At 41.0% G+C, this 26281-nt stretch overlaps 1 protein-coding gene across 1 annotated transcript; it reads right to left on the reverse strand.

The window, feature by feature from the left end:
- stip1 (stress induced phosphoprotein 1) lies at positions 1-25493 on the reverse strand. The gene is made up of 14 exons (XM_033015163.1): positions 25407-25493; positions 19575-19784; positions 18403-18544; positions 17556-17697; positions 14211-14382; positions 13988-14114; positions 13181-13283; positions 10573-10693; positions 9654-9750; positions 7264-7388; positions 5884-5920; positions 3912-4015; positions 1756-1928; positions 1-423 (listed from the first exon to the last, which is right to left on the reverse strand). The coding sequence occupies exons 1-14, from the start codon at positions 25419-25421 to the stop codon at positions 351-353; spliced, it is 1641 nt and encodes a 546-aa protein (XP_032871054.1). The 5' UTR covers positions 25422-25493; the 3' UTR covers positions 1-350.
- Between the last annotated feature and the right edge of the window lie 788 nt (positions 25494-26281).

The raw sequence follows: 26281 nt of genomic DNA on the forward strand, positions 1-26281 counted from the left end.
TATGGTCAGATACAATGCTTTATTGCAACTCTCTGCATGCGAGAAACTGCAAAACCTCTGAAAACCAACATCTCTGCAAGTTGACAGCAGAGATGCGCATTTCACAGTCACCTTACAAATGAAAAGGAATTAAAATTACAAGTGCACAAGCCATTTTTTTAATATCAAGATAACACTAAATATCAGATCTCATTAAATAATTTGATGTTACAAGATGAGATGTTGTAGTTTGTTTTGGCTGTTTAGTTTTTTTTTGTATCATGGTCTTCCCCTACCCACCCCACCATCAACTCCAAAATTCTTGGAGGCCATGTTCCTGAAGAACCGTCTTGGCAAAATCTAGATAGTCATCACCGGATTGCAATGAGACCGACATCAATGAGTTTTTGAATCTTCTGGGCTATAACAGGATTCTTCAAATGGCTGGGGAAAATAGAAGGGAGAACATTAGTAGTGGGTACAATAGGAGAGCAATAAGCAGACTTGAGGCACAAGGAACTGCAGATGCTGGTTTACAAAAAAAAAGTGCTGGAGTAACTCAGGCCAGGCAGCATCTCTGACGACATGGGTAGGTGACATTTCAGATTGAGACGCGATCTGAAACCGTGCATGTCTCCCGAGATGCTGCCTGACCAGCTGAGATACTCCAGCACTTTGTATTTAATATCTTTCTTTCCACATTAAAGATTACAACACCATTATAAAATCGATCGAAATGAAATAATTCAGCACTTTAGAATAATAGCCAGTAATTAAACGAAGCATAATAAAAAGAGGCCCCAAACCCATCCAGGAAATTGAAAAGATGACATGGATATGCAGGGAATGGAGGGATTATGGATCATGTATTTGCAGGCAGATGAGACCAGTTTATTTCAGCACCATGATCAGCATGGATATTGTGGGCTGAAGGGCCTGATCCTGCATTGTATTGTTCTATGTACTGTGCCCTCCATAATGTTTGGGGCAGACCCATCATTTATTTATTTGCCTCTGTACTCCACAATTTGAGAATTGTAATAGAAAACAATCACATGTGGTTAAAGTGCACATTGTCAGATTTTAAATAAAGGCTTTATACATTTTGGTTTCACCATGTAGAAATTACAGCAATGTTTATACATATTCCCCCAATTTCAGGATACCATAATGTTTGGGACACAGCAATGTCATGTAAATGAAAGTAGTCATGTTCAATATTTTGTTGCACATCCCTTGCATGCAATGACCAGTGCTCTCTTTCTTCTTAATGATGTTCCAAACAGTTGATTTTGGTAAGCCTAAGGTTTGGCTGATGTCTCTAACAGTTTTATTCTTGTTTCTCAGTCTCATAATGGCTTCTTTGATTTCATTGGCACAACTTTGGTCCTCATGTTGATAAACAGCAATAAAGGTTTCCAAAGGTGATGGAAAGACTGGAGGAAAGACTAGGTGCTGAGATCTCTCTTATACCTGCATGAAGGAGGCAATTAAACCCACCTGAGCAATTACAAAAACCTGTGAAACCATGTGTCCCAATCATTATGGTGCCCTGAAATGGGGGGACTATGTATAAACACCACTGTAATTTCCACATAGTGAAACCAAAATGTATTTTTTTAAAAAGGCCTTTATTAAAATCTGACAGTGTGAACTTTAACATGTGATTTTATTCTATTACAAATCTCAAATTGTGGAGTACAGAGGCAAATAAATAAATGATGGGTCTTTGACCCACACATTATGGAGGGCACTATACATTAATTCACAACTTACTCGCTTAATGCCTGTGGGTCTTTCTGCATTTGCTCCAAGATCAGTCTCATTGCAGGGTCACTCATGATCTGCTGCACCTCTGGGTCACCCATAGCACGTCGTTTTACTTCCTCTGGAGTATCATTTCGGTTGTACTGTGTCATAAGGCATCGCTGGTAACCTTCGGAAGCTTCCTGTGGAAGTGGCAAACAAGATATTCTGTTAGGTCATCTTATCAACAGTAACCTCTGCCCGTCACATTCTCTGGGAAATTTAGTACAGCACCAGCACTGATTATTCATCCCCCTTTGTTTCAGAACTGTGCCCGATTATCAGGTCATACAGTACCCTCCATAATGTTTGGGACAAAGACCCATCATTTATTTGTTTACCTCTGCACTCCACAATTTGAGATTTAAGTACTTAAATGAGCAACCACAGTTCTGGAAAAAGGACTTGTGGACAGATGAGACAAAGAATAACTTATATCAGAGTGATGGCAAGAGCAAAGTATGGAGGCGAGAAGGACTGCCCAAGATCCAAAGCATACCATCTCATCTGTGAAACACGGTTATGGCCTGGGCATGTATAGCTGCTAAAGGTACTGGCTCACTTATCTTCATTGATGATACAACTGCTGATGGTAGTAGCATAATGAATTCTGAAGTGTAGAGACACATTCTATCTACTCAAGTTCAAACAAATGCCTCAAAACTCATTGATCACAGCAAGACAATGATCCCAAACATACTGCTAAAACAACAAAGGAGTTTTTCAACGCTAATAATGGTCAATTCTTGAGTGGCCAAGTCAATCACATGATCTGAACCTAATTGAGCATGCCGTTTATATGCTGAAGAGAAAACTGAAGGGGACTAGCCCCAAAAACAAGCATACGGTAAAGATGGCTGCAATACAGGCCTGGCAGAGCATCACCAGAGAAGACACCCAGCAACTGGTGATGTCCATGAACCGCAGACTTCAAGCAGTCATTGCATGCAAAGGATGTGCAACAAAATACTAAACGTGACTACTTTCATTTACATAACATTGCTGTGTCCCAAACATTATGGTGCCCTGAAATGGGGGGGGGGGGAAGGAACTATATATAAACACTGCTGTAATTTTTACATGGTGAAACCAACATGTATAAAAATTGCCTTTATTAAAATCTGACAATGTGCACTTTAACCACATGTGATATTTTTTCTGTTACAAATCTCAAATTGTGGAGTACAGAGGCAAATAAATAAATGATAGGTCTTCGTCTCAAACATTTAGGAGGAGCAGATTTAGGCCATTCGGCCCATCAAGTCTCCCCATAACCCCCGACACCCACACCAATCGAGAATCTATCGGTCTTAAAAATATCCATTGACTTGGCCTCCACAGCCGTCCGTGGCAAAGAATTCCACAGATTCGCCACATTCTGACTAAATAAATTCCTCATCTCCTTCTTAAAGGAATGACCTTTAATTCTGAGGCCATGACCTCTAGTCCTAGACTCTCCCACTAGTGGAAACATCCTTTCTACATCCACTCTATCCAAGTCTTTCGCTATCCGGTAGGTTTCAATGAGGTCCCCCCCCTCATCCTTCCAAACCCCAGCGAGTACAGGCCCAGTGCCGTCAAAAGCTCATCATATGTATCCGTTTGGCTGGACCAACAGAGGTCACGGCTTCAAAGAGTAGTTGAACAGCACTAGGCCGCTGGGGGAGCAGAGATAGCAGCAGCAAAGTCAGCCTGTGAACAGATCCATCGTCTCCAGCCGGAAGTCCAGAAGGACAAATTCGTTCTGCCGCAGAAGCTCTGATGAGGAAGAGATCAGCCACATCACCCGGCCTAGGCACCACATTTTCCATGTAAAGTATGCACTCTATATTGGCAATTTCAAACTCCACTCATATCTTGAAAATTGATTTTGAAAGTTTCAAATGCTCACCATATTACACCTGCCCATACATTGCAGCACCTCCCGCCTGTCAAAATGTAGATTTTAACTAGTCCACTCACTTCGCAATCAGGTTTGCTCTTATTTTGAGAAATCCAGTTAACTTCTCGCATACATTCTCCCCTCTTCCCTCCCCAGAATAGTCAAAGCTATCTTGGTACCCAAAGCTGGGGAGGTTTCTCACTACAGGAACACAGAAGAGGAAATATGGATATTTTAGCCATACCTTGGAGTTAGAATCCAGTTCAAGTGCTTTCTGGTAAACATCCACGGCTTTAGAGAAATCCTTCAAGGCCTCCAGGGCTGCACCTTTCCTTGTGTAGCCCTTGACTACAAAAAACAAGCGTGATCAAAAATAAAACTCACTTGTAATACTCATTGCCATTAAAAGCAGTCGTCTTTTCCAATCAGAAAACATAATTTATTTAATCCTTTCCTTCATTGAACACGAATTAAAAGCACGTGAAAACCCCATTCTTGCACCAGAATTCTGACCAACTCTCTGCTTGCTCAGCATAGCTTACCTTAAATATTATGTAGGTCTTATTAATCTTGTTTTAAAGACAGCCCACTCACTCAAGTAGGCTATGCTCATCACTCAATACCAAATATATTACATATCCCCCATAGCAAAGAGGAAAGATCTTAGATGCCAAGTATATAAATGGGTCTAGATAAACTGTACTTGCAAGGATCATGGACACCCACATGGCACTTCCACACCAATTAGATGGTTTATAATTCTATACTGTAGTGGAAACATGGAAGAGCGTTCAATATAGTCCAAACCATTCTGCTGAGGTGATTATTACATTGAGGGCAGAAGATTTAAAATACTTCAGCTACTGAGGAGTGCCAAATACATACATACATGTCAAGGTAGTTGGGGCCACAGTTTATGAACAAAGGTTGGAGGTACCCTCAGGCAGAAGGTACTGGAGCATCAGCTCCCGTACCACCAGACACTCAAACAGCTTTTCCCCCCAGGCAATCAGGTTGCTGAACCAACCAGCCCTGAAACTCACCTGAACTGGACTGTCTATAATTTAATGTTTAAGAAGGAACTGCAGATGCTGGAAAATCAAAGGTAGACAAAAATGGGTGGGCGGCACGACCGACGTTGCAGCGGCCTCTGCAGTCTGTCTGTGTATTTTTTATTTTTTTGTCCTGTTGAGGGTTTAGTTTGTAGTGGGTTTTTAAATGTGTATGTGTGGGGGGTGGGGGAAACTTTTAAATCTCTTCCCTGCATGGAGACCCGACCTTTTCCCTGTCGGGTCTCTGTTGCCGTTGGGGCCTAGCGCCGTGGAGCGGCCTCAAACCGGAGCGACCTGGGGGCTGAAGTCACGGAGCCTGTGGAGCTGGGGAGCTGCGGACCTACCGCTGTGGACCTACCTCCGTGGAGCTAGCCAGCTTCGGAGCGTGGAGAGCTGCGGCGGCGAGCTGCTGCGACCCGACTCAGGTGGATGGTGACATCGGGAGCTCGTGGGTCCCCGGTGGGAGACTGCTTTGCGGGGCACTGACAACGGCGACTTCTCCCGCCCGAATTGCGGGGTTGAGAGTGACCTGGAGCGGGGCCTTACAACGCCCGGCGCGGCTGTAAATTGCCGCGGACTTGCTAGCGCCCGCCTGGGGCTCTAACATCAAGACCCGGGGCAGGGCCCTACATCGCCCGGCGTGGCTTTGAGTGGCCGCGGACTTGCTAGCGCCCGCCGGGGGCTTTGACCTCGACTTCGGGAGAGGAATGGAGAGCAGGGGAGAGACAAGTTTTGCCTTCCATCACAGTGAGGAGGACTCACTGTGATGGATGTTTATGTGAATTGTGTTGGTGTGTGTCTTGGTTCTTTTTTTGTATGGCTGCAGAAACCAAATTTCGTTTGAACCTCATGTGAGGTTCAAATGACAAATAAAAGGTATTGCATTGTATTGAAAATGCTGGAGAAACTCAGCAGGCGAGGCAGGGTTTCGGCCCGAAACGTTGCCCATTTTCTTCGCTCCATAGATGCTGCTGCACCCGCTGAGTTTCTCCAGCATTTTTGTGTACGTTCGATTTAACAGCATCTGCAGTTCCTTCTTAAACAAAGTGTGTCGGGTAATAGGCGGACACAGGTGAAGGTTGGAACAAAGGCTAGCGATAACCAGCATCACCATTCCCTTGCAAGGAAACAGGACAATGATCCCAGAACACAACAGCTACTCACTGAATGTGGGTTCGAGGCGGATGCAGTCCTCACAATCCTGTCGAAACAGAAAGTGAAATGATTTGATATTGTGATTTGCACATGAACACAGGTGGAATTAAATTCCAAGAAAATGTAATTTATTCACTTCCATTGATTGAGAAATACGAATTACTTAAAATTCCACACATGCATTTCTTTTAAACATTCAAACAAAAAGGAAGCTTTGTTTGTGATTACAATGACATACGGAAAGAGGATTTCTGCACTATTCCCAGTGGTTGTGTTTGGTTATAACTTGACTCACAAGATCAGCTACAGCCACACAAATTTAGCTGTGGCTGAGGAATTGTTCCCATGGCTAAATGGTATTTATTGATCAAAAGTTGCAACATTGGAAGTGCCTACATGACAAATTTTCCGTCCAATTGCAGACACCCACCAATATCCACTCTTCATTGGTGTTCAATAAGGCAGAAAGCAGCAGCTTGTGAGGCAGTTCCATTAAGACAGAAAATCCATCATACTGTCAAAGTTGATTACAACTTTATAGCAAGCACTCGTAAGCCAGTGGGGGGTGAAATCCCTCAAGTGTAGGGTGCTGTTTTCTTCCAATAAAGGATCAACTTTAAAAACAGCTGTTTCTTTTCCTCTATTCTTCTGTGACCTTGATATCAGTTTCCTGAAGCTCACTCTCCAACTACAAGAGTAGAACATTTAAGTGTTTGATCTTTTAAAACTGATACAACTGAGAAATTGAATGCATCAGCTTTCCAGCATTACATATTTATCATCTTAATCTGTGGAGTCCAAACCAAAGCCATTATTCCTAATTCACATGCACACCTGTTCTTCAAAACTTAAATGGACAATTAAAAACTATGAATCCCACATCGCCATCTCAGATCTAACAGTAATCAGACTGCTTTTTCTCTTCTGCAATTCGCACCGACTCACTATGTGGAATCTACTGTAGAGAAACAAAATAAATCCCTAGACCTATTTTTATGGAGCAAATGTTGCCTCATATTCTGATCACCTTTCCCATCCTGTTCCAGGTACTTATGTTTTTCTTCATTATGCATTCAGAATGGTACTGGAAAGGCTTCAAAATTATAAAATCAGCCATCATAGCAATGAAATTGCACTCCTGTGCAAAACATATTTTCATAATTGCCTGCGATTAGGTATTTTATGAAGGCCTCCTACATTTAAAACAGTTTCCTTGTACCCAATTTATAAATCCCTTTCACAACTAAAGATAAACCAAGTATTAAACTATAACCTGTCTAACCTGCATTATTCTGATGCACAGCTAGTATTACTCTGAAGCATATTAGCAATCTACTAGTGGACAACTGCGGATAAGCAAGGAGAAGCATTCCTTTAAAAAAATATTACCTTTAGAGCTAGCTGGAATTCTAAGAGCTTGGTATAACAGGCAGCTCGATTGCTATAGAGTTTAGCATCATCAGGATTACGTTTAATAGCTTCTGAGTAATGCTTCATAGCCTCTGGGTAAACACCTGTGAGAGAATCATCCATGTTAGATGCCATATACACAGAAGCAAATGCACAAAATTTATTAGATCTTAAGAAAAAATCTCAGGCTTAATATTGCTTAGGCATCATCCACTTCCATGCTGAAAAAAAGGTTTCTGCATTTACAGGTAGCAGCTAATAAATACCAAATAAAGAATGTAGAAACAAAAAACTGCAGATGCTGATTTATACCAAAGATAGACAAAGAGTGCTGGAGTAACTCAGCGGGTCAGGCAGCATCTCTGGAGAAAAGGGTTGGGTAATGTTTCGGGTTGGGACCCTTCTTCACCCACATTTCAGGTTGGGGCTCTTCTTCAGATTATTTTACCATTACTGGCAAAAAGTTGTATCTGCTTTTCATCCCTTGCACTTAAGAGTTTCAAGTAATTGGAGTGGAGATCTCATAGCCCTGGGGATCACTGAACGAATATTGCACAGAGTACCTCCTCATCTTCAATCTTGGCACGTTGCAGCCCAAGAGTCTTAATATCGAATTCAGCCGTTTCAGATAGACAATGTTTCTAGTTTGTGTCTGAAATGACCAGTTTTGATACAAGGCAAGTCAATATTGTTAAAGAAGGAACTGCAGATGCTGGAAAATCGAAGGTAGACAAAAATGCTAGAGAAACTCAGCGGGTGAGACAGCATCTATGAAGCGAAGGAAATAGGCGACGTTTCGGGTCTTGACCCCGAAACATCACCTATTTCCTTCGTTCCATAGATGCCGCCTCACCCGCTGAGTTTCTCCAGCATTTTTGTCTACAGTCGATATTGTTAACTCCGTTTTTTCCTCTCCAAGGATGCTGCCTGTTTTATACATTTCCAAAACTCAGTATTCTTGTTTGGTCCCAGTTTCCCTGCTCCCTGCAGGCAGGTGGGAAGAGATGGCCAGTGTGGGCAAGTTGTGCTGAAGGGCCCGTTTCAACACTGCAAAACTATGCTCCACCTCATCACTCAAGTTCTTTCAATTTATATCATGGTATATGGACACATTTATCTGTTTTGTAGTAAATGCCTACTATTTTCTGTGTGCTTAAGCAAAGCAAGAATTTCATTGTCCTATACAGGGACACATGACAATAAACTCACTTGAACTTCCCTTTCTTTACACGTCCTTCAGACACATCAGTAATGATTAACAAGCTTTTATCACCCACGCAGAAGGCATCAGCACCATCTAGATTCTCAGTTCAGTTTCAGTTTAGTTTATTGTCATGTGTACCGAGGTACAGTGAAAACATTCCCTTTGTTCTTTCACTCAACTTTTCGGCAACTTGAAGCATATCTCAGTTGCAATGAAAATCCATTGCTCTGCTCACCAGATGCTGCCTGACCTGCTGAGTATTTCATGCAAACTGCTTTTGTTCCAGATTTCCAGCAACTACCTTTTTTTGCTTTTAGATCTGCTGTGCCTATTTCCCTGTTTCTTCACTCAAAATAAAACACTTAAAGAAAACCAAGAATCTATTAAATTGAAAACTAAGATTTTTTCATAATAACAAAGGGAGACTGCTTCCACTTCCAAATTGGCAAGAAAGTGCCAAGTTGGAAACTTAAAAAAATCCCAGGGCATGCGATGACTTGGAAACTCTCTGAAAAAGGGTGGCAGAGCAATTGACAACATTTATGATATCTGTATGCTTTGTATAAACTCGTAAGTCATAGGAACAGAATTAGACCACTTAGCCGATTGAGTCTACTCCGGCATTCAATCATGGATATAACTTGACACACAATTGAAAATATACGGTTTAACTCCACAGATAAAGATCAAACGGGAATTAAATTAATTGGATGATTCCATCAAATAGCTCCAGGTGATATCTGGTATGTTAGGCCAAATAGTCCTCCCTTAAGCCAAGATTACAAAACTGTGTTAATATCACTACATCCCCACCAACACAATGTCTATCTTCGGTGTAAACCATCATCTGCAGTTCCTTCCTACACAATGTACATAGACTTGACCCTGGATTCCAGTCCCAATTTAAACTGCTTCAACTAAAAAACAATTTTACTTTATTCTCAAGATGCAAAAAGAATGACCTGTTCAACTAACTTGATATTTGGAGCAACATGTTCTTCAGCAGCTCCCTCTAGCGTTAAAGAATCCCTACTACGCGATTACTGCAACAAAACTTCAATATGTTTTGCAGCAGAAATGAGGTAACTATTAAACAGTGGAATTGATTGCACGTTTTCATCTGCATTGTAATACCATCAGAACCCAAATTTTAATTTGACATTACCATCCTGGAAGAATTCATTGCCTTTGCTTTTCTCTTCCAGAGCAAGTTCTGGATTAATGTACGCTGCCTTCTCCTCATCCTTCAGGATCTTCTCAGCCTGAAAAACAGCAGGTTATTTTGTAAGTTAGATCCCTGAGCTAAAGGTAAGCAGGTACAGGTCAATAAAGGACTCTTGTAACTGAGGAGCAGGCATACCAAGTGCAACAGTGCACTGGAAGTGAGACTCTCCCTGACAGCACAGTGGCACAGCTGAAGCTGCTGCCTTAGTGCCAGAGACCCCGCATTCAATCCTGGCCTTGGGTGTTAGTACGGAGTTTGTGCATTTACTTTAGTACGTTAGTTATTTTAGAGATCACATGTGGAAACAGGCACTTCGGCCCATACTGACCAGTGATCCCCGTACACTAGCACAATCCTACACAATAGTTTATAATTTACATGCTTGTAGGTTTTTGGTGTGTGGGAGGAAATCAGAGCAATCATAGAAAACCAATGAGGTCATGGGGAGAATGTGCAAACTCCGAAAAACAGCACCCATAGTCAGGATCGAACCTGGGTCTCTGGCGCTGTAAGGCAGTAACGCTACCGCCAGGTTTTGTGTGTGAATTGATCTCTAAATTGCTCCTGGTGTGTAGGGAGCGGATGGAAAAGTGGGAATTACATAGAACTAGTGTGAGCGGGTTGGTGTGGACTCTGCCTGCTGAAGGACCTGCTTCCACCCTGTATCTCTAAACTAAATCGATTTGAAACACCCTCTTACCCATTAAAAAAGCCGTGGGATGTAGCAGTGGAAAGAAAAAAAACTCCTAAGCCAAATCATGTAGCACAAAAAACAACTGCTGTAGTATTGATTCCCACATTATCTTTTTAAAGCTGCCCAACTTCAACACAACAGTGAAGATAAGAACAAAACGCTTACTTGGTGACATTTCTTTATGACCTCAGGAGTTCTTTGCTCTGCGAGGGATTTGTTGTAGTATTGAACGGCTTCTTTACATTTCCCTTGCTTAAAATAGGAGTTGCCAATTCGTGCATATGCTCTAAAAAGATGCAGGAGAATAAAATATTTTAATGGTTCACATTAAAATTTTAAAAATACTTGCATATTTGTTTGCATTTCCCACTATCACCCCCTGTCAATAAAAAACATCCAACCAATGTCAGTGTTCTCCCCCATGTCAAGATCTCTAGAATTAAGGCCCTTGTTACATTTAATCAGTGACATTGGGCAGGCCATATTGTTTGTACAGTGGACAATGAACTGTCAAAACCAACTCTTATTCCGTCATGGGAAAAGATTTGTTAGGAGGGCAGAGGTGCTCAGTGCTTCTCTGAATAAAGATAACAGATTTCAAGGGAGTTAGATTTAGCTCTAAGGGCTAAAAGAATCAAGGAATATGGAGAAAAAGCACGAACAGGGTACTGATTTTAGATGATCAGCCATGATCACATTGAATAGCAGCGCTGACTCGAAGGGCTGAATGGCTTACTCCTGCACCTATTTTTCTCTTTCTATGCAACATCTCCCTGGCTCCAAGGACTCTTTAATCCACGATTGCTAAGAAAAAGAACATTTAGAAAGGAACTTAAAGCCATGCACTTGGAGGGTTCAGAGGTCTTAATCAACAGAGTGGTCCACTTAACAAACAACTCCAACACGCAGTGTGTTTGCAGTTCCTGTAATGACCTTCATTAGCTTCCTCCAGTGGATGCAAGTCATCCTCAATTCAAAAACAAATGCCCAAGACAACACTTCCCTACAAAGTGCACCAATACCCAGTATCTAAAAATTGACAATCAGTGCAAGAAACACAGTGCCCTCCATAATGTTTGGGATCATTTATTTGTTTATTTGCCTCAGTACTCCACAATTTGAGATTTGTAATAGAAAAAAAATCACATGTGGTTAAATGCACATTGTCAGATTTTAATTAAGGCCATTTTTACACATTTTGGTTTCACCGTGTAGAAATTACAGCAGTGTTTATACATAGTCCCCCCATTTAGGGCACCATAATGTTTGGGACACAGCAATGTCATGTAAATGAAAGTAGTCACGTTTAGTATTTTGTTGCATTTCCTTGACATGCAATGACTGCTTGAAGTCTGCGATTCATGGACATCACCAGTTGCTGGGTGTCTTATCTGGTGATGTTCTGCCAGGCCTGTATTACAGCCATCTTTAGCTTATGCTTGTTTTGGGGGGCTAGTCCACTTCAGTTTTCTCACAATTGGGTTCAGATCGGGTGATTGACTTGGCCACTCAAGAATTGACCATTTTTTAGCTTTGGAAAAACTCCTTTGTTGCTTTAGCAATATGTTTGGGATCATTGTCTTGCTGTAGAATGAACCGCTGGCCAATGAGTTTTGAGGCATGTTTGAACTTGAGCAGATAGGATGTGTCTATAGACTTGAGAAATCATTATGCTACTACCATCAGCAGTTGTATCATCAATGAAGATAAGTGAGCCAGCACTTTCAGCCCCATACATGCCCAGGCTACGACACCCCCACCACCGTGTTTCACAGATGAGGTGGTATGCTTTGGATCTTGGGCAGTTCTTCTCTCCTCCATACTTTGCTCTTGCCATCATTCTGATATAAGTTAATCTTTGTTGCATCTGTCCACAAGACCTTTTTCCAGAACTGTGGTTGTTCTTTTAAGTACTTCTTGGCAAACTGTAGCCTGGCCATCCTATTTTTGCAGCTAACCAGTGGTTTGCATCTTGCAGTGTAGCCTCTGTATTTCTCTTCGTGAAGTCTTCTGCGGACAGTGGTCATTGACAAATCCACACCTGACCCCTGAAGAGTGTTTCTGATCTATCGGACAGGTGTTTGGGGATTTTTCTTTATTATAGAAATTATTTTTCTGTCACCAGCTGTGGAGGTCTTCCTTGGCCTGCCAGTCCCTTTGCAATTAGTAAGCTCACCAGTGCTCTCTTTCTTCTTAATGTTCCAAACAGTTTATTTTAATAAGCCCAAGGTTTGGCTGATATCGCTTAAGAGTTTTATTCTTGTTTCTCAGTCTCATAATGGCTTCTTTGACTTTAATTGGCACAACTTTGGTCCTCAAATTGATAAACAGCAATAAAGTTTCCAAAGGTAATGGAAAGACTGGAGGAAAGACTAGGTGCTGAGAGCTCTCTTATACCTGCATGAAGGAGGCAATTAAACACACCTGAGCAATTACAAACACCTGTGAAGCCATGTGCCCAAATATTATGGTGCCCTGAAATGGGGGGGGGGGGGGGGGGGGGGGGAAGGAACTATGTATAAACACTGCTGTAATTTCTACATGGTGAAACCAAAATGTATAAAAATACCCTTTAATAAAATCTGACAATGTGCACTTTAACCACATGTGATTTTATTCTATTACAAATCTCAAATTGTAGAGTACAGAGGCAAATAATTAAATAATGGGTCTTTGTCCCAAACATTATGGAGGGCACTGTATACAATGTGTTTAGATTATCATTATCATCAATTTTATAGATAAAATTTCGACTGCATTAATGGTCACTTACTTTGCAATTTGTCTGTAATCTTCACGGTTTTCTCTTCCCACTTCAACAGCTTTTTCACAGGTTTCACGGCATTTGTCAAATTCATCCTGCTCAAAGTACACAGCTGTGTAAAAAGAGCATGCATGCAGCTGATTCTCATGGAAGATTTTTTAAAATTAAAATAAGATGGATATAATTTTGTCCCCCAAGTCTTGGAATTTTAGACATGACACAATCTAATCAAGTGCACCAAGTAACTTGTTCCCGAGTTTCTATGATTGCTACTTTAAAACTGGTAAATGAACAAGTAAAATAAAATCCATCCCGCTTCAAGGAGCAAGTATCCAGTCACTTCCTCATTACGGAAGTTGAGAAGGGGTTGAATGCTCAAGAAACTTGCAGTAATTTCCCCATTCTTCTCTCAGAGAGTAACAAGTCTCTGGAATTCTCTGTCTGAGGTTGGAGGGGGATATAGATAAATATGTGAAAGATCAAAGAGCCTTATGGGGAAGTTGAGGCCAGCTGAGGTCAGCCACAATTAGACTGAATGTTTGAGGGAGCTGGTAACCCACATGCGTTTTTAGAAAAGTGCAAGTGCAGATTATGTAACATCCACCTAAAATGGATTCCTTCGTTACTTTCCACCTCTTTTAAAGGTCCTGGAATACAGCAAGATTCCTTACGAAAGCAGAGATGTCCTGGCCTTTGATGGAATACAAGTTGACCAGAGCAGAAATAAGATGCAAAAAGTCACTGCTACAAATTTCATTTGCACCAAATTCATTTTGTTCAACAAAACCCTTAAAAAAAATGCAATGCTTTTCTCACCTGATTTGTTGCTTAAATATGTCATACTTGTAGGATCATGTTCTGCTGCCTGATCATAATGTTTTATTGCTGCTGCAAAGTCCTTCTTTTTATAGGCTTCATTGCCCAATTCTTTCTCTTTAAATGCCTAGAAATTAATTAAAAATACTTGTTTCATAATGGCTGAGAAAAGTTGATTTTGAATTCCAAGATTGGCAGAGAGCAATTTCATTTGGTGTTGTACCTTTTTCTTATTTTCAGGAAGATCCTCTTCCATAGGCTCTGGTTTAGTTGCTTTTTTGGGCTGACGAGGTGGTGGAGCAGCAGTAGGTTCGTCTTCATCGTCCTCTGTAGATTGCAAATCAATTCCAAGCAAAACACTTAGAGTCGTCATAACTCTGGGATCTTGTAGTTTCCTGAGAAAACACAAACAGCTGCTTTCAATGCATGTTTAACACCTATAGTCTGCCTATATTTTTAGGGATTTCGATCTTCTACTCCACCCAAATTCTTTGCCTGGAGTACTTGTGCAATGGATGTGCACTACAAGCCGGTCATTTAGATTATGGATCTACTACTGCAAAACGCCATTAAAAACACATTTTATTTTCAAGTCTAAAGCTGAGTTGAGCATGACACTTGAGATAGAAAATTAACAAGTAAACAAAGTGCTGGAGTAACTCAATGAGTCAGGCAGCATAACTGGAGAACAAGGATAAATGGTCCCAACACAAATTGTCACCTATCCATGTTCTCCAGAAATGATGCCTGCTCTGCTGAGTTACTCCAGCCATGTAATAATAATAATAATGGATGGGATTTATATAGCGCCTTTCTAATACTCAAGGCGCTTTACATCGCATTATTCATTCACTCCTCAGTCACACTCGGTGGTGGTAAGCTACTTCTGTAGCCACAGCTGCCCTGGGGCAGACTGACGGAAGCGTGGCTGCCAATCTGCGCCTACGGCCCCTCCGACCACCACCAGTCACTCACACACATGTACTCTCTCTGGTATACCATCATCCTCAGTGCCGTGTTTCTAGAAAACCAATAACATAAGATAGCTGAGAGTTGGTCATCTAACCGAAAGGTGAAAAATCCTAAGAGTAGATGTCAAGATTTTTTCACGTGGGAGAATCTTGAATGCCAACGTAGTTTCACGATGAGGGGCTGGTCATTTTTAAACCAAAGTATGGAGAAATTTCCTCTCAGAGGATGGTGAATCTTTAGAATTCTGACTCAGTTGTGGGGTTTGACCAAGTGGAACAAATAATTAAAATTAATGAAGTGCTGGCTTTTATGTGCAGATAGTTGAGTGTTTAAATACTGCTCGAGCTATATTAAGCCATAGTTAGACCACACCGGGGTACTTGAGCACATTTGGAAGGCTATATATTGCCCTAGATGAGAAGCAGGTAAAGTGGAAGCAGATCATTTATTGAAAGGTCAGGATATTCAAGGGCTATAGGAATCTGGCACAGCCTAACAGGCAGTCCTAAATGCAAGGTCCAAGTTCTTTCACTATATTCATGTGAGACACAGAATTGTGTCATCCCATACACTAATGTTACGTGAATTACATCAGGTGCACAAGGGCGAATCATATTGGAATGTTTTTGGCTAAATTTCCAGAAAGATAAAAAGTCCCAAAGAAAGTTATTTTAACATCCCAGTCAATGTAATGCCAGTCTTCAAAGGGCATACAAGCAGTTAAAAAATGTGCATTTCTAGGCCTCCTTGGAAGCTGGGATTGACATTTCCTGAATGTTTCAGATAGGTAACAAGTGAAATTCCAGAAGGAAAGGAAGATCCAGTCATAGAAACATAGAAACATAGAAAGTAGGTGCGAGAGTAGACCACCAGGTCCGTCGAGCCCGCACCGCCATTCGCTCATGGCTGAACACTAAACAGACACACTTACCCACAAACAGTAGACACAAGACACAGAACACAAGACACTACCCTCCCCTTTATACCGCTATCACCCCTCTCCACCCCAAGAACCTCGTGATCTCCTGGGGGAGGCAAAAAACTGGATAAAAACCCAGGTCCAATTCGGGGAAAAAATCCGGGAAATTCCTCTCCGACCCCAATCCAGGCGATCGACACTTGTCCAGGAGATCACTCAGGTCTTACTATACTAACCATACCTAGGTCCATATCCCTGCCCTCTCCCCGTAGCCCCTTATCCCCTTGGCAGCTAAAAAACCATCTATTTTAGTCTTAAATATATTTAGCGTTTCTGCTTCCACTGCTCCCTGGGGCAGTGAATTCCATAAATTAACCACCCTCTGGGTGAAGAAGTTCTTCCTCATCTCAGTTTTAAAAGAGCCCCCCCTTATTCTGCAACTATGTCCCCTAGTTCTAGTTTCCCCGATCATTGGGAACATCCTCGGTGCATCCACCCGATCAAGGCCCCTCACGATCTTATATGTTTCAATGAGATCGCCTCTCATTCTTCTAAACTCCAAAGAGTAGAGTTCCAGCCTACTTAACCTTTCCTCATATGTCAATCCCCTCATTGCAGGAATTAATCTTGTAAACCTTCGCTGCACTGCCTCCAGGGCTAGTACATCCTTTCTTAAGTATGGACCCCAGAACTGTACACAGTATTCCAAATGTGGTCTCACTAATACTGTGTACAGCTGCAGCAAGACCTCCGTGTTTTTATACTCAATCCCCCTAGCAATAAAGGCCAAAACTCCATTGGCCTTCCTGATTGCTTGCTGCACCTGCATACTAACTTTTAGTGATTCATGTACTAATACCCCTAGATCCCTTTGCGTTGCATTACAACGCAGCTCCTCCTCATTTAGAAAATAACTTGCCCTATCATTTTTTTTCCCCAAAGTGAATGACTTCACATTTATTAGTATTAAATTTCATCTGCCAAGTTGTTGCCCACTCACCTAGCTTATCTATATCCTTTTGCAGACTCTTCCTATCCTCCTCATCCCCTACTTTTCCTCCCATTTTTGTATCGTCCGCAAATTTTGATATATTACACTTGGTTCCCTCCTCCAAATCATTTATATAAATTGTGAACAACTGGGGTCCCAGCACCGACCCTTGCAGTCCAATTCATAATTGGTCATCTTATTTTTGGCAAGGGCAAATGGCTCCACGATTAGGAAAGAAAAAATTGAATTATTCATCTCAATGAGTGATCCCTTAAGGAAGTGTAGACAGACAATTCCCACTCCCCCATGGACAAGTTAATGGCTTGCCGAAAGTTTAATGTTTAAGCACAAGAACTATGAGCTGAAAATTACACTTTGAATCATCCTTCTGAAATTCAGCACTTTCCGCAGAGGAGGCAAGATAGGTAAAGAGATCAAAATTTCTTTACAAGGGCTTACAATTATTTCAAATTAGTTTATTGCCTTCAATATCAACCAGATGGTAATTGTGTCACCAGATGTAATTGTTTCTTCCATGGCCATGTATTTAGAACTAGATTTAAATATTCATTTGACATGAATTGCAAGTTAGAAAAACATTTACAAGTCATCCCAAATGTAAACTTATTTCAAGTGAAAACCTCCCGCATAATAATGTAACACCTTGAATGCAAGACAACACATACGTGGCTAAGTCAGCTGGTTTACTTTTCAACTGTTCAATCAATTCTTTGTAACTTGGGTCATTGAGTAATCCCTTTGTCCTGGGATCACTCTCCAGTTTTTGGTACAGGTTTGGAGAAGCAAATGGGTTCATGAATTTATTTTCTGAAAAGAAAACAAGCTGGATTACTACAGGACCCAGTAGAATCATTTTTCTGCAAGTATTTTGACTATAACAATGAATCATTCAGCTAAGTTAATTAAGCAAAGCATCACAAGAGGATCTTCAGATTTCAAATAAACTATGATAATTAATCCTAATAAGGAGACAGGAATAGATCATAAATAGCAATTCATGTGTGCAGATTTTCACCTCTTCTCCCTCATCAGTAAGGCATGACTAGCGCAATTTTAATTCCACCAATTGAGATGGGATGACAATCAGTTGATTATTAATTCTTGCTACTCAAGCATTGAAGACAGACATCTACACATTGCATCAAAACAGCATAAAATCATGTTGCATAATGACCTGCTTTAGTATCTTGACCTCCAACTGGTTTCAAATCTAATGCAATGTAAGATTTAATGATCCGTTTCAAGGCACTTGGGAAAAGCACAATTAAACTTGAGGAATTTTTTTGCAATGAAGCTTGATTGTCACCACTTCATTTCTGAAGTCAGGTCAACTTCAAGAATGAAACCAAAACTGAAGAATGATCTATTCTATACCTGACATTAGAATTTCACACTTAATCCATTTTTGTGACAATCTTGCAACTTTTTTTTGAGAGCTGGAAGGAATTAAATAAAAAGATACTGCAATCCTGATCAAACATTGAGGTCGTAAAATCCCACTTGACTTCTTACCTGCTAGCCTGGCATCCACGTTTTGCATGCCATCTTTTAGCTGTTGGTTTCCTGGTTCATGCTTTAGTCCCTCCTCATAGGTTTTCTTTGCTTCTTCAAAACGATTGAGGAATTCCAAGGCTGCAGCCTTTCTAGAGTAACCCTAAATGGCACAATTATAAAACAAGTTTCAGGGATCTAAAAACAAGCGACTGCTAAAGTTTGAAGGAACAACATAACTTTGTGCATGTTCATCCACCAACTACTCTACACCATTTGGTTTTAACCTGAGGCTAGTTAAGTTAGGGTCCCTGCAGCAGTATTCAATGTAATATTTATACAATGTGAATATTTATGCAAGCTTTTGAAAAAAAGATTGACTGTTAGGGTTGAGTGAACAAAATTTACACATTGATTTTGAGATGGTTTCCTATTCATCCAAAAAAAAAATTAAGCAGTGTTTATTTGCGGGTGATATTGGCCTAGACAAGGGATAATTCGTGCTCTGAAGTATCAGAATCCTTTTAGTCAACAGAACAGGCAGATGGACAATGCACACCAATAGCAGCAGTCATCATTTAAGAAATTTACACTGATACTCAATGGGGTAGATACTTAATATTCTATTGATGATCAGTTAGTAGCACTCTCACAAGTAGTAGGAATATAATTCAAGTCCCATGTCTAGAATAATGTACCCCCATAGTTTTAGGAATAAGTCAATAGAAACAGACTTTACAGCTTATCTAGATTGTTCCATCATTCAAGAGCTTGAATGGTCTGCGGTCCGACTTCTCATAGCCAACTTTATCCTATACTCTTAGTATCTTTGCTTCACAGAAACTTTTCAAGTTAGTTTCAATCCGCCAGTTAACTTTAAGTTTCAATCTTTCACTGTTATCAGACTACAGAATGGTCCACCATAAGCTAGGATGTAGTCCTGATCTTCCAATCTACCACGTTGCAGACCTTGTAGTTTTCCTTTTATCCACATTTTCTCTGTAACTGAAACACTAGAATGCTGTAAGACAATATTTTGCACATTGTTATGTATATATTTGCACCACGTGTTGTACTCGTAAAAGGCTTGATTTTACTAATGCACAGTATAATTAATGATAGCACGCAAAGCTAGACACCCCACAGACATCATAGAAATGTATTTTTCTCACTCTCCCCTTGCGATAGCTTACCTTGCCCCATTCTGGTTTTATTTCTACTGTTTTGCAGCCATCGTCGTAGGCCTTTTGGTAATTCCCTTTTTTGGCATAAGCAGCTGATCTGTTGCTGTAAAGTACATGGTTCTTGGGGTCTAGCTTGATGGCTTCACTATAGCATATGATGGCGTCGTCTATCTTCCCAGCACTGAGGGCTTGATTACCCTTCTCCTTAAGTTCATTCACCTAAGAGGAAAGAAAAATAGTATTGTTTTAGGATAACGTTTTGTGCTTTTATTTTAAATTTACCAGCTTGGCATCTGCTACTATTCAACCATATTGATCAATTCTTTAGCTTTAAACTGAAATTTATACAACTGGTATTTTAATCTTACCCTCCGTTAAGGTTTAATGCCTATTGTAACAGTACCTATATATTCATAAGCCTATTGCTTTAGGACACATTGCCTTACAATGAAGGCACAATACAGCCAAATGAAGATATGTTTCAAAATTACCGGTATCCACTCTTACCAGGGAGCAGACAAAGAATGATTAACATTTACCCCAAAACCATAGACTGGAACTCACAAATTCATTGATAGAAACACACCGTCACTTTAAAGACAGACAATTTTAAGTGCTCACTCTAACAGGCATGGGTATTAATTGTGCGTTTTTTTTTGCAGGAAGATGATTTTGGCTACCGGTCAACACAGCAACCTGAAATACAAGGAAAAATGCACCTGGGTTTTGACAAAGCCGCTTGCAGTTGTTATACTGGGGTCCTTTGGGATCACTGAGAGATTTTATTGCAACAAAGCTTCCAGTGAACAGGTGATTTAAACCACAAACACAATTGTTTCTGTGCTCAAGAACCATGACAAACATAAGGTGTAGCTGTGTAAAGACGTTAATTATTTAAATTCAAAGACCCGATTCCAGTCTTGCTGTTTATTGTTACAACTTATCCTTCGAGGCCATTTATGTTTCTGGAACAATATTACGTACATTCATAAACACCATTGCTTACGCACATTCCTGGATATTTATCTTCAAATGTAACCAGGTCAATGGATGAAAGTTAGAAAGCTTTTGTACCTTTCCTAACAAAATATTGTGTCCTGCTGATTCTGACACATCTAGCCCAGCAACTCTATTTGATCCAGCACAATGCTCTCAGCTAACAATTAAAACATTGACATTTGTTAACATACAAAACTTGAATCTATTTTAATGGCAATTGTATCATTAAGCTTCCTCTTACATTTGACTGAACTTGAAGCAAAACTGTATCTTTGGTTTGTACATTCATATCTATTTCTTTATAATCAGATGGAGAGAGGTTTGAGCAATATAAACACCGTCATTCTTAATGTCACTTTATGAACCAAACACGTCCAATGTGAAAGTTACAGTGGGGCAGGGCTACAAATGTAAAAAAACGTGCACTTCAGACTGTACCAGTGCCTATTCGATAATTGCAATAAAAAAAAACATGTGCGTTAGGTGTTTTATATTAAACCTAAACATGGAAGGAAACAGATGGTTGGTTTGACAGAGGGCAACTCAAGAACATGATTTAAACCCATAATCACACTTGGCAGGAAATTCAATCTCTGACTGCAAACTATCAAACTAAATCCTAAACCATTTTTAACAGCTGTGTCACTTTAATATGAATAAACACTGCATAAAATAAAATTAATAGGCTTAGACATAAACAACTGTAAATGCTGTTTAAGGTGCATTACTATATTAAGCCAAATCATATAAGTTTTTAAGATTTAAATGATATTCTTCTACCACGTGCGATATAATAAATAATTCTTAATCTGCCTACTAGGTTTGAGAAGGGTGTCGTTCACGTTTTGTGGGTTCAGAGACGACCAATATAGGAATTTGAGCACTTTTACAGATGGGACCGGACGGAGGTGTAAAATGAGGGCAGGTGGATGGGCAGTTAATTTGCAAGGTGCAGTATTCCTTCAGCAATTAACGCAGGGCTTCTGATGTTTGACTCTCTATACAATCCCAAGTGCTTCTTCCTCACTTGGAAATGTCACGGGGCAGCGATCTCCAGGAGTCAGTGGGAGTACTGCATTTTTCCCCCAATGAGGTTTCAATCCACAAGTTAAAGGCCTAAATTGGGGCAAGACAAATTTAGACAGGAACTAGCAACGGGTGATTGGGAACAGCTTTTTGCAGGTAAAGGGACATTTGGCAAGTCGGAGACTTTTAAGAAGGGGAGAGGGTCAGAATGTTCCTGTTAGAATGAAGGGCAAAGTTGGCAGAATTAGGAACTTAGCTCATGAAGTGAGATGGCAGGTTACAACTGATGTTGGTAAGATCACATTGTGTGCAGTTATGATCACCAAATAATAGGAAGGATGTTATTATTAAGCTAAAGGTGCAGAAAAGATTCACGGGGATGTTGCTGGGACTGGAAGGCTTGAGTTATAAAGAGAGATGAAATAGTCCAGAACTGCTGTGCCTGAAGTGAAGAAAGCAAAGGCGTGACCAAAGATCATATCGCAAGCAAGATAGCCCACTTGATTAAAAAGACGTAGTACGGTCATGGGCAGATTCATGGGTAATTTTCGGCCCCATTTCCGTAACCTGCTTCCGTCTCTGCACCAAAGATCCCATAGGATACGAGTGCGGAGACGGAAGCCGGTTACGGAAACGTCCTCGTAAAAAAAAAAAAAGTTTTTTGGCAAAATTCTTCTCCTCATTTTCAGAATTATAATTTATTAACACAAATTGTCCCCCCGCAACGTTGATTACACTGCGAGTCGGGTTACTGAAATGGATGAAAAAAAGGCCCACGTTGTGTACTACACGTCAGCCCATTGCATTTAGCAGGAGTGGTCTATCGTGCTCCGCTATAGGATCTTTGGGCGTGACCTTTGCCTGAGGGGGTTGTGGCCTGAGAGGGTTAAAAAAAAATCATGAGTGGCATAAATAAGGTGAATGACCAGTCTTTCTCCCAAGATAGATGCAGCTGGTACACGCGCGAGTTCGATTCAGTTTTCTGGTACTGTGTCTGACCACATTGCCTTCCCCATGCACTCTCGTTTATACCCACAGCCGTGCTTATTGCTAGGTTAATTGGCTACTGTAAATTGCCCCTCGAGTGAGTGGTAGAATCTGGGCGAATTGATGAAAAAGTTGGGGAAATAAAAATATGGTATTAAAGCTAGATTCGTGTAGACGAATGGTTGACTGAAACAGGAAGGCCAAAAAGCCTGTTTTTCACGTTGTATCTCCCTCTGACACCAATACTGTGTAGCATCTGAATTAAGTGCGTTGGGATTAAGCCAGGCTGCATATCTGTGCATATATCAAGAAACACGAGTTGAAATAAAGCTTTAAAAACAAAATCAGCAAACTTTTGTAGTAATTCAAATAACCAGCAATAAATGTTTTCAGTCCCGTGTAGAGCACGGCGATGGGATAATTGGAAGTTTCTCGTTAAATTGATATTTCACAAGTGAAATAAACAGAAAATGCTGGATACATTCAGCATGCTGGCATCTATAAAGAAAGTCAACATTTTAGGCCAATGCCACTTCCAAATAATCTAAGAGTAGAAGTACAAGCTTCAAGTTGTTCTGAATGGGGGATGAATAGATAAGGCAACAGGAATATCTCACATATCCTCTACATCATTAAGTTTGGATCATGAAACTCTGACCGTAAAGCATGAGGTGGAAGTGGCTAATTTTAACAACATATTAGTTCACCTTTTAAAAAAACTGAAACGATAACATCAGCAATAATAAGGGAATATGATCACACTTTTACAATTTTCTACTATTATTTAATATCTAACTACTATTTAAGATCATCCCAAACCACACCGAGCTGATGAAATATGAAACTCCTCGTATTTTTTCCAAAAAAAGTGTAGCAGCAATCATTCACAATTATGATTTTTTCATGTTCTCTTCTGACAGTAGGAAGACAATGAACACCAATTTTATGCTGTGCATTTACAACAATGAAAATGTCAAAGCTGCTGAGGAAAGGGATGCAGGATTTATATCAGGAAAAGCCGCCAATCAAATTAATCAAGGGCCAAGAATCTACACCGGTGGTTCTTAACCTGGGGGTCGGGACCCCCATGAGGGATCATTTGGGGCTTTACCGAGAGACATGAAGGGGTGAATGAATACCATATCCATTTGTTGAACCCATTTTTAGGAACCTAACAAAGGTACATACCACATACAGTATTTTGTTCGCGAATGCACATACGTATGCCAAAAAGGTTAAGAATCACTGGCCTACACAGTTAAGGTGTGTTCAAAACACATAATTCACCTGGAATTTATGAAAATGAAGTCATATGGCACACTCTGAATTATGGATAATTTTTGATATCAGCTTTTTAGAAGCGAGAGCATTCAAACTCAGTTAGATAACATGAGCGATATTTCTGCCAAGGGAAATCTAGAATGTATAGGTCTCTCCAAGGATTTCCTGAAAACATTAGCAATGAAACATCTCAATCTAGTGTGCTGCTATTGTTGGTCAAAAGCTAGATTAGAGAGCATTATCTACAAGGAGAGGTCGGACCAACCTGGATTAGTCACTCCAATGTCAGAGGTTGAGGGGAAACCTGCTAGAAATATAAAGATCAGAGGCATAGATGGTCAGAACCTTTCTCCTAGTGTGGAAGTTTCAAGGAATAGAGGGCATAGCTTTAAGGTGAAAGGGGCAAGGTTTAAAGGAGATGTGTGGTGCAGGGTTTTTTTAATTTTTAAACAGAGTGGTGGGTGGCTGGAAAAAAAACACTGCCAGGAGCAAATGTGAAGGCAGATATAGTGGGGTTTTTTGATAAACCCAAGGATATGCAGGGAATGGTGATATGGATTACATGCAGGCAGAGATTAGTTAAACATGGCATCATGTTCACGGCAGATATTGTGGGCCGAAAGGCTTGTTACTGTGCGGTGGTACTGTTCTGGATTCGAAAGACCGACGAGCATATATTTGTGGAATTGTACAGCAGGGAATGTTGGGTTGAGATTGGAGACAAGTAAAGTACCATAAATACTCACCATGGACTACCCTTCCCCTCCCTGCGTGCCAACAGTAGAGAGACCCAACTATAAATAGTTTAGAAATTGTTGGGACTGACAATGTTATTCCCTTTACCTTATTCAGTCAAAACAAGGTACAGCAAAGAAAAAAGCTCATCCCACCTCTGGATCAATGGTAGTTTTAACTCTCCTTAACTGTGCACATTCACCATTATCTTTTTACAGCAAACTTGATTCAACCTCCCCACCCCAGTTCTGAGTCATTTACAACTTTTACTCCAAAAAAAAAAAAGGAATGAAGATGAACATCTAAATTTTTATTAAATTTCAATTTAAATCCATAATGCTAACAACAACAAACTTGAAGCCCCAATCACCTCAAAGAAGGGAATCAAGCATGCCTATAAACCCCCCCAAAAAATAATTTAAAACAAAGGTGTTAAAAACCTGTAAAGAAAGGAACAAGTTACAAGTATGGGGGACTTTATGAACCACATTTTCAAGTAGTTTAAAAAAATACAAATAAATTAAAACAAACTCCTGCCCACCCAATTAAAAGCATGACATTAACCCAGGGTGCTCGCCATAAGTTAACTATTGGGCCATGGGCGTTAATTTGAGTGATTTTATATTAATTCAGTTGATCATTTAATTCCTGAACGTGGCTTTTCCTCCACACGCCCCATTTTAACCGTGTAATGCTATAAATCGCGGCTAATCGTTTCCAGTGGCTCTCCCGCCCAACTCAACTCAACTCCGTGCAGTTTATAGTTGTTGGGGGGTTATTTTTGTGACCAATTGCCTGATTTATTCCGCTCACCTTCGCTAGATCCATCTCCAACAGCGAGCCTCACCGACTGACCATGCACCTTCTCGAACTTACTAGAACTCGCCTCGAAAACCCCGCCTCCTCTGCCCGCTGATTGGGCCCGGCTACTGACGGGACCGCCTCTGGTTGGCCCGCCCACCCGTCAATCGGGGTCGACGTGACGCGTCAGAGGGCGGGTTCCGCTGAGCTCCCGCCTCCCCCGGTGCACCCATTGGTTGATGTACGCGCCCGCCGCCGCCGATCACGGGCCGGCGTCCAATGAGAATAGAAGGCCCGTGATCGGCGGCGGCGGGCGCGTACATCAGCCAATGGGTGCACCGGGGGAGGCGGGAGCTCATCGGAACCCGCCCTCTGACGCGTCACGTCGACCCCGATTGACGGGTGGGCGGGCCAACCATGAATAGAAGACCATGCAGGTGCAGTCTCCATTCGGATGAATTAACCAATCAGCGGCGTCTGCTCTCTTCCTGATGGCAATCCCCTACCTGGCCAATTGTGATGGACTTAGGGCCATTGACATCCTTGCTGAGATGTATCCAGGTAGTGCATGGAATTGCAGATGTTGGCTTCCAAAAAAAAAATGCAGATGCTGGATTGTGGATGATCAGCCATGATCACATTGTTTAAGAAAGAACTGCAGATGCTGGAAAAATCGAAGGACGACAAAAATGCTGGAGAGACTCAGCGGAATAGGTGATGTTTCGGGTCGAGACGTTTTGGGTCCGGTCTGAAGAAGGGTCTCAACCTGAAACGTCACCTATTCCTTCGCTCCATAGATGCTGCCTCACCCGCTGAGTTTCTCCAGCATTTTTGTCTCGTCATGGTCACATTGAATGGCGGTGCTGGCTCGAAGGGCTGAATGGCCT

The sequence above is a fragment of the Amblyraja radiata genome, chromosome 45 (assembly GCF_010909765.2).
Source record: "Amblyraja radiata isolate CabotCenter1 chromosome 45, sAmbRad1.1.pri, whole genome shotgun sequence".
NCBI classification, from domain to species: domain Eukaryota; kingdom Metazoa; phylum Chordata; class Chondrichthyes; order Rajiformes; family Rajidae; genus Amblyraja; species Amblyraja radiata.